The sequence below is a fragment of the Anopheles nili genome, chromosome X (assembly GCF_943737925.1).
Source record: "Anopheles nili chromosome X, idAnoNiliSN_F5_01, whole genome shotgun sequence".
Lineage (NCBI taxonomy): Eukaryota > Metazoa > Arthropoda > Insecta > Diptera > Culicidae > Anopheles > Anopheles nili.
The window spans coordinates 10,059,275-10,067,533 of NC_071293.1; the positions used below are offsets into that span (position 1 = coordinate 10,059,275).

The window sequence follows — 8,259 nt, forward strand, 5'->3', positions numbered from 1 at the left end:
ACTGATTTAAATATGATGTGCGTATGTTATGCTTTTGCTGAACAATTTTTGTATTATTTTGTACTTAATATATCACATTGGGCTATGGTATATGTCATCATATGATAGAAAAAAAATTCATACATATTTAAATACCATCTATTCACATAGTTTAATACCGTCATTCTTAACGAAGCTATTAGTTCTACTATTTTCATTCTCGTCTCTCGTAGCGCTTAATGTACTGTCATTGCACAACCTACCCGTAGCTACTATTGGACTGCCTTGCGCAACTGAGCTCGTGCTGATGCTTTGTTCGCGTAGCGGCGGCGAATTTGGGTGACTCTTTTTATGGAAAAGCATTTTTTTAATGTTAATGAATGGCGCCTCAAACATGACTGTCAGCAGGAAGGACAAGAGGAACACTACCAGGTACTCGTTGGTGTTGAACTGCCAGAGTAGTACAGAGAAGCAATTATCGGTGATGGTAGAATTTGGTTGTTAAACTAAGAAGTGCTCCAAAACCAAGCTGTTACTTACGATTACCGCCGGCCAGAACTCAAAGTGCTGTGGCGTTCGCGTGCGACCAACGTTGTAGAAGAAAATGGGAAACTGTGTCAGATAGATGGCGTACGATATTCTGGTGGTAACGCGGAATCCTCGCCACGAGAAGAAATCTATCACCTTATCTGTAGGGGTTTCGGTTGAAAAATGTATAAGAAAAAGTTTTCATTAGACCAGGTTAGGGATGTCAAGGAACAGGCGATGAGTAACCTACTTCTATAGCCTAGATGAGCAGTGAAAACCGTCCAGGCGAAGAAAAGACACCATGCTATGGGAGAGAAGGCCGCGTAACTGGCCGCATGGAGCGGATCGTAAACGTAATGCATCGAACCCATCGGTGCTGGTCCAAAGAAAGCAATAGCGATGGAAAGCGTACTCACGTACCAACCAATTTTCATTTGATTCTTTGTAAAGTGAAGAACGTTAAATGTTTGCATTAAAATAGCAGTACAATAAAACACACGCTTCCGAGAACGTGCGATGTCGCTTTAATGGATGTTAAAGCAACGCTTCTTACCTCGCTCAGTTTCATCGATTTGTACTTCGAACAAGCGTAGCCCAGAATAACGCCCATGATATATACTGTGACCCGATAGTACGGTAGCGTGTACATGTAGTCCGCAGTTTCGAACAACTGCTTCACCCTGCAACGAGAGGTTTCACATCAGAATGTCAGCTTCCCGACAGAAAACCCACGACAGACAGACCTACGGAGACCGTCTAGGTACTTACGACGTCCCGAAGTACACGTAGTTCGCCAGGCGCATGTTATAGGTGACGTAAAACCGATGAACGGTGGTGATGCCAGCGATCGTCAGCAAACCGATCATGCCACGTTGAGGCCACTTCCACACGCAGTAGATAAAGAGCGGTGCCACGAAGAACAGCTCCGTATCGATGCCTACATGGTGCGTGTGTGTGAGACACATGTTCTTGAAGCCGAAGTAGTTGTGGATGAACAGCATATTGCGCCACCAGTACTGCTTGCAGATGTCACCGTGGTTCGTCACCACGAGGTTCCACAGTGGGCCGTCGCTCAGGAACGGCAACACGAAGGTGCAGAACAGGATAAGAGCCCCGAGTGGTGGCACGATGCGCAACAACCGGCCAATGTACTCCTGGTGCAGCTGTATGGTTTGCCCTTTGCGTAGCCGCTCGACGAAGGAGAACGTCGTGAGAAAGCCGCTGAACATGATGAACGGATCGGTAAAGATGGCCGCCGCACGTCCAATGACAGTCCAGGGTTGTCCGAGAACCTGCAGAGCGGGCGTTAGAGTGATGGGCACATGCAGGGTGGTTGCGTTCTACCTACCTCGCTCATCTCCGTTCGGTTGACGTAGGGGTTGAAGAACAGCGCCATCGATTTGTGGGCGATCAGCAACAACATCGCGTTGAGAAAGCGTATTCCGTGCACACACCCGATGTCGTTCTTCTCCTCTTTGAAGCTTAGTATCGATCGCGTGTTTTTAACGAGTGAAAACACTGTGAACCACTCCACTGTTGAGAGGACATGCGAGAAGAGGAGTCAGTTGTGGCGACACGCTTCCCCACCCAGTCGTAGCCGTACCTTTATCCTGCGCCTTCAGGTCGTACAGTGTGGACAGCAACACGATCAGCCCGTACAGGACGAACCCACACCACACCAGCAGCGTCCGGTCGGTGAAGTACTCCTGCCAGATGTGATGCTTCGTCTGGCACAGTGCGGGATGGACTTTCACCTCGGTGTGGAGGCCGGTGTCGGCGATGTAGTGCTGCAGGAACTCGCCCAATGACAGCTGAACGTCGGCGGCCGTACATCCCGCCGGAACACACAAGGCCCAGTGTACGGTCGAGAACCTGGGAACACGGTGCCCGGGCTGAAGAGGAAGCGGTCAAGTATATCAGGGTGTTCTTCTATCTGCATTCTTCGAGGCTGTACTCACATCATTCAAGTTGCTCTTGAGCATACCGTGCGCCTGGATCAGATCGAACAGATGTTTCAGCACACGCGTGTTCGGCTTAATGGTGGGTTGCACCTCCGCCATGCAGTACCGACCTCTGATGGTCTGGCCACGGCCAGAACTCGCCGCAAGGGTTTGCCGTATCGCGAGACACTGATCAAAGTCCCCGTATTGGTTGACGTTGCCGTTCAGAATGCCCTGCCCGACCTTGGCGCTGGCATCGTGCACTGGATGGGAAGAGTCGGAACAGCTACGTTGAGCTACGTGAGTGTGACGTTAGACGCACGTTGGACTTACTTCTGAGCGCCCATAGCTCGGAGGCTCCATATGAGCTGAAGAACTGCGCCGACTGACGCTTGCACTCTGCTGACACACGGCCGCTGTACGCCGGATTGAATGGTACGTTGATGCTGAACACCTTCCTGTTGAGCGATGCGATGTAGCCTGCCGTTGGTGGGTAAGAGAGTATGATGTACTGATATTCTGCCAGCGTGTATCTGGTATCTCCCAATCAGTATTCGCACGTACTAAACGTGCCAGGCCTGACAATACCACGCAAAACCGAACTGTGGCGTCGTTATGACCAAAACCTATAGCACGCCCTTGCGAATAGACAAGCTCCGATCCGTTCAGCCCCAGTATCGGAATGGAGCCGATAAGCCGATCCTCCCGGATGCCAGACGTGGCAGAAGATCCGGAAACCATCGCGCTAGATGCTACAGCAACCGGTCGCGCATTTGGGTATCGAGCAGCACATTTGATTGACCGTTGGTAGCGTACTGGCTGCTTCGGTTGATTCGTAACACGTGCATGGTGTGAATTTTAATATCTATATTGTCCTCGATCGCTCGACCCGCTCGTGGACGGACAGAATGTGCGTATGGTGGGGCGTACGGCTCGCACACCACGGTGGAGTGAAACGATGGAGCAGCAAAAAAAAGAAAAAAAAACCGCGCGCAATTATATAAAGCCTGTACTCCGGTTTGAGGTTGCGTAATGTGGCTGCAGTACGCAGCCACACGGACGCAGCCATTGCGTGCGGTTTAAACGTGAATGCAGCTCTTGCAGGGTGCCGCTTGTGCTGCTGCTCTGCTATGCAGCAGACCGGTGCGCTTGATGTTAGATTTTTTGCTTCCCCTCACTCCCGTGGCCCTGGCAGCGAATTTAATCGATCTCGCAGCCAGCTTGCAAACAAAAAAAACGGTTTATTCTGCCGGTCCGTCGTTGCCCTTAGATCCCACGGTGTGCAGTACACCTTAGCAGTGATCGTATGCAGCAGGGAATGGTGGCGGGTTTTTTTTGTACCCTCTCACCCACTCCCTCTCACGCACTCTCGCCGCTCGTGAAATCGCTTCGCCCCGCTTCGGACGCTGCAGCCCACGGCCAGCCACCAGCGGCTGGCTCGGCTAGTTTAGAGTGTCACGGCCTCCCGTTAATAGACCGACCGAAAGCAAAAAAAAAATTAACTACGCGTACTTGATCTTTAGCCACACGCGCACTTGAAATCTCTGCGCACTATCGCGCCCCCTTCCCGAAGGTCGGGGCCTCGGGCCAGGTGGCGTGGGAAGTCAGGTGCCGTGGCGAGACTACTTCTCCTAGCATCGAAAACCTTCCTTCTACCTCGACTAGCACCACACTAGCTCAGCACGAGTAGGTGCCATTTTGTGAAGAAAAAAAAAAAAACCCGAAGATGCGCTCGGTGATCTCGGCGTTCGGATCTCCGCGTGCCGATCGGCCGGTGACAGTTTTTCCCGCGAAACCAAACGTCAGCTGTAATGGCGGCTTATACAACAGGTTGCCATCAGACCGCAATCACGTACTCGATCGACGTCTGATAAGACGCCACCCGGCGAGGTCGGTGGGTGGGCTTATGCGCGATTTACACCCCTACCGGCGAGGGCTGGGTGGGAATAACAAAACGAAACGAAAGAAGAGCAAAACACACAACCCCACCAGCTGCACCTTTCCTGCACTTTTCAACCTTCGCACGTGGGCCTGCCTTGCTTTCCCCAAGGAAAAAGAGGGTGCTCGATTCGTTTACGCGCCCGTGCGAGTGTGGTAGTATGTTTAATTGTTATGCTGCCCTTGCGGACATATTTTGTCAACCGTCCTTATTTAGCTTAATTATCCCCCATCGCCCCTTTGTGCCTGTTGTTTCAAACAACGTGCCCCACCGTGACGCCACACTGCTTCACGCGAAAAGTGCACCTCGAAGGCCTAAGTGACCACTAGAAGCGCGTCCAATGCAACAATAAAAAGGAAAAAAAGGAAAAGAAAAGCAACACCCTCTCACGGAAGCTCCACCCGGGCCCCAAAACCGCTGATGTGTGTTTTTGCTGCCATTTCGTTTGCCGCCTGCAAAATTGCAGCTAATTCCTGGAGCGTTTGATTGCAGGCGTGATGATGGATGAGTAGCTGCGACTTCGCTCACCTGCCTCGTCGGTGGTCGGGTCATCACCCGTTGGCAGCACGGTCTGAGGTTCACCCTCAGCACCATCCTGTTCGGCCAGCTCGAGCAGATAGCCCGACAGGCCGGTTTGGTTGGGCTGCAGCGATGGCAAACTGTCGTTCGAGGTCGCTGCCTGCACTAACAGGCTGTCCCAGTCGAGGTGGGTCGACTCGTCGGTGGTGCGCACCGTACAACCCTCCGACCCGGGCGGGTAGATAGAGTCAAGCAGGGCTGCCAGCTGGAGCCGCCGATCCATCCCGGTCACCGCACTTGCACACTGCGCACGAACTGTCCCAAGCAGCAGTTCGCTCATCCCGAGCAGCCCAACCAACAGCAGCAGCAGCCTGTTGGCCATCCTGTCGCACACACACACGCGCGCGTACACACACACTTACACTCGCGATGATGTTCGAATTGTAGCACCACAAACCACGCAAACACGCACGGAAAGGCTTTGGCCGTTTGGCCGGCGAGGGTAGTCTAGCCCTGTGTGGCAGGCTTCTGCTGGTGGGTCCTGCACGCGATAGTACACCTGCAGAAGGAAAGCGGTTCGTTCGCAGCGCGAGAGTGTGGTGAGCGCCACTGGGAAGCGTTGCTTGCGTGTGAAGGTTGGCGCGCGACTAACGCTTCGCGCATGGACGCCATGTGACTACATATGCGGGCTGCGTTCGCTGTTGGTTTTTTTTCTCTTCTTTTTTTTGCACTGCCCACCCCCCTCCCCCCTCCCCTCATCCCTTCCTTCCCCTCCACGTGGGGCCATTCTTCCGGCGACCCTCCCCGAGGCGCAGCAGCGATCGAGTTTTTCCAAGACGTTTGATCAAGGCTGGCGGAGTGGTAGGGTGTAGGAGGTGTTTGCGATGGCGAGGGGTAGGGTTGGGGAGATGGCCAGCACGCAATTAAACAGCGTCCTCCTCCACCCTACCATCGTGGCCATCCCAAACTGCCCTTCGGTGCGTTCGGTGGTGGAATGCCAGAATCCGCCAAAGGTCTGTTTGTACTTTGATTTCTCACATTGCAGGTGTTCTGTGGCCCTATTTCAAGGAGTGGCTGATTAGCGGGCAAGATTTTGGGCGTCTTCTAGCTCGTAACCGACGAGCCGATGTTGACCGATGTTCGCTTAATTAAATAATTCACAGTTTCGGTAGCCCTTTGGTAGTGGCTCCCTACCCACGCGGTGTTCTCCCTCATCAACACCGACCGACGTCATCAGGTTGCCTTCTTCGGTCGTCTTCACAAAGGGTGGAGCTGTGGGGCTTAATAATCGGCTCACGTACAACCCCCCCCCCCTCCCTGCGGCCATCCAAAACACCGACGCCGGAATCGTATCCCGGCGGAACTAGGCAGCTCCCCGCCACGAACACTGCCCTTTTCTTTGTGTATTTGCTTCCCTGCCATCTGATCAGGAGTGCTCTTTTTGCATTGTGTATGCCCGGCGTACGTCACGGCCTACGCCAGAGAGCACATTCGGCATTCCTTGCGCATACGACGACGCTAGGAATCCCCCACAGGCCAGCGAATGCCCAACTACGACAGAACAACGAAATACCGCAGACAGAATCTTGTGATCTAGAGCTAGGGAATCGTTTTTGCGAGTTGCTGGAGGAGGAATTGAATGCTCAGTGGAGTAGGATCTGGATCCTCACTGGAGTAGGATCTGTGTGGAGAACCTGATGACAATGACAGCAGGGATCTGTCATCTTCAGGCTTCATTCCCTTCGCTTTGACACTCTTTCCCCTGCTAGCAGCTCCACACGCAATCACTGTACTGCTCGAAACTACATCCACCTCGACAAATGGTTGCTCCAGTTTCGCGATATCCATACCACACCCGGGGGTGAAGCCAGGGGGTGAAGCGAAAGCCAAAGATGCCAAACCCGCGGAATCGTAAAACTAAACCGCACACACGCACGCACACGCACCCACACTTGAGTAATGGACGTCGCACACATTACGTCAGCTCGCGATTGCCGGCAACATGCAGGTGAGATACGAATTTCCCCCACGGCGAATTGAGCTTATTGCGAGCAATTGCACCTGATGGCGAGACGGTTCGTCTGGTCGTTGTTAGCCGATCTCGTGGTTTAGCAAGTGTACCTTCTCTAGCAGGCCTTCTCCTAACGGGTGTTAACCATGTTCCAGCAGGATCGCTTCAGTACACTTCTATAAAGCCTGTTTTAGCGACTGTCACGGGATGGGTGATGTACCTAGTAGACGTTGGCATTGCCGACCGGAAGCGATGAACCCGTTTTTATCTCCTTTTCCTCGCCAGTTCCGCTCTAATGATTGCTTGCTTTGACCTTGGCACAATGCCCTAGAGGTCAGGTTTTATGACAGGCCGCACGCCCAGTGAGACAAATTCAGCTCTACAGGAGATTTAGCGGGAATTCTCCACTAAAATGTCACTTTGAAGTGGAAATTGGAACTCTTGAGTAGCCAAGAGTTCTACTTAGTAGCAACCGGCACCCCGTATGTCACTTTGGAGCATCCTTTTGGCAATCTGGAGCTCCTATTCAACCAGGTGCTGCTGAGGAGCATCCATTTAGCGACCGGGAGCACTCAACCAGTTACAAGTTTTATTGCACTGCAACAGAATGTTTGCTTCTCAATCAATATTACCCAACAGAATGTAACGTACTTTGTAGAGAAAATTTTTAATTAGGGAGAGTAAAAAAGTGAAAACCCATTTATTCACCCATTTGTTCACTTTTTTTTCCCATCGATTTTATCGCGGTACGATGCAAGAGTTCAGCTTGTTCGGCCGTCCTGTATTATTACGCGTTTTGGAGTCGTAGTCCTTAATCTTAGTTATTTACAGAACCGCTAATAGTTGGCCATATGTCATGTCAGCTCACATTAATATTTGAACACCGACTAGTCTTTATTATATTATTATATTAGAATATATTGAAAAAAGGTATTAGAAGAAAAAAAAACAATAAACTTGCTATCATTCTACCACAATGTTATCAGAGACAAATCCTTTCCTTTGCAACTTCTGTCTGAACAATATAAGAGTTGTATTTATTTGCATTTTTGCGGACTAAATTTAATTGGATTTTTTTTGTGTGCACTACGTTTAAGCGTTTCGTATGCTTTCGGATGCGTTCAAATATCGTGTCACGTATTGTGGGTTCGAATCCTGTAACACGAGGGGAGGGAGTGAAGAAATATTTAGTAGGAAAGGGAATTATTTGAAGTAAGGGAAAGATGAGAGAAAGGAGTGGAGTGGGAGGGAGGGGGGGGGCATGAAATAGTTGAATCAGTGAAAATCGTGAAATTGAGAGAAAGAGAGAGAAAAAACGAAAGAAAACGAGAGAAAGAAATATT

At 51.1% G+C, this 8,259-nt stretch overlaps 1 protein-coding gene across 1 annotated transcript; it reads right to left on the reverse strand.

Moving 5' to 3' along the window:
* Positions 1 to 138: 138 nt before the first annotated feature.
* LOC128728939 (nose resistant to fluoxetine protein 6-like) lies at positions 139 to 5,188 on the reverse strand. Its single transcript, XM_053822590.1, has 10 exons — positions 4,915 to 5,188; positions 2,781 to 2,927; positions 2,466 to 2,710; positions 2,111 to 2,399; positions 1,856 to 2,040; positions 1,276 to 1,799; positions 1,061 to 1,187; positions 758 to 947; positions 520 to 668; positions 139 to 429 (listed from the first exon to the last, which is right to left on the reverse strand). Exons 1-10 carry the CDS (start codon positions 5,186 to 5,188, stop codon positions 139 to 141), a joined length of 2,421 nt encoding a protein of 806 aa, XP_053678565.1.
* Positions 5,189 to 8,259: the final 3,071 nt, after the last annotated feature.

What these genes read in the sequence shown, in the direction of transcription:
- LOC128728939 (XM_053822590.1), bottom strand. Translation starts at nt 5,188, where the DNA reads ATGGATCGGCGGCTCCAGCTGGCAGCCCTGCTTGACTCTATCTACCCG. An exon ending in TACGTGTACTTCGGGACGTC is followed by an intron (nt 1,188 to 1,275) that starts GTAAGTACCTAG and finishes CTCTCGTTGCAG; the next exon opens with GGTGAAGCAGTTGTTCGAAA. An exon ending in AATCGATGAAACTGAGCGAG is followed by an intron (nt 948 to 1,060) that starts GTAAGAAGCGTT and finishes CACTTTACAAAG; the next exon opens with AATCAAATGAAAATTGGTTG.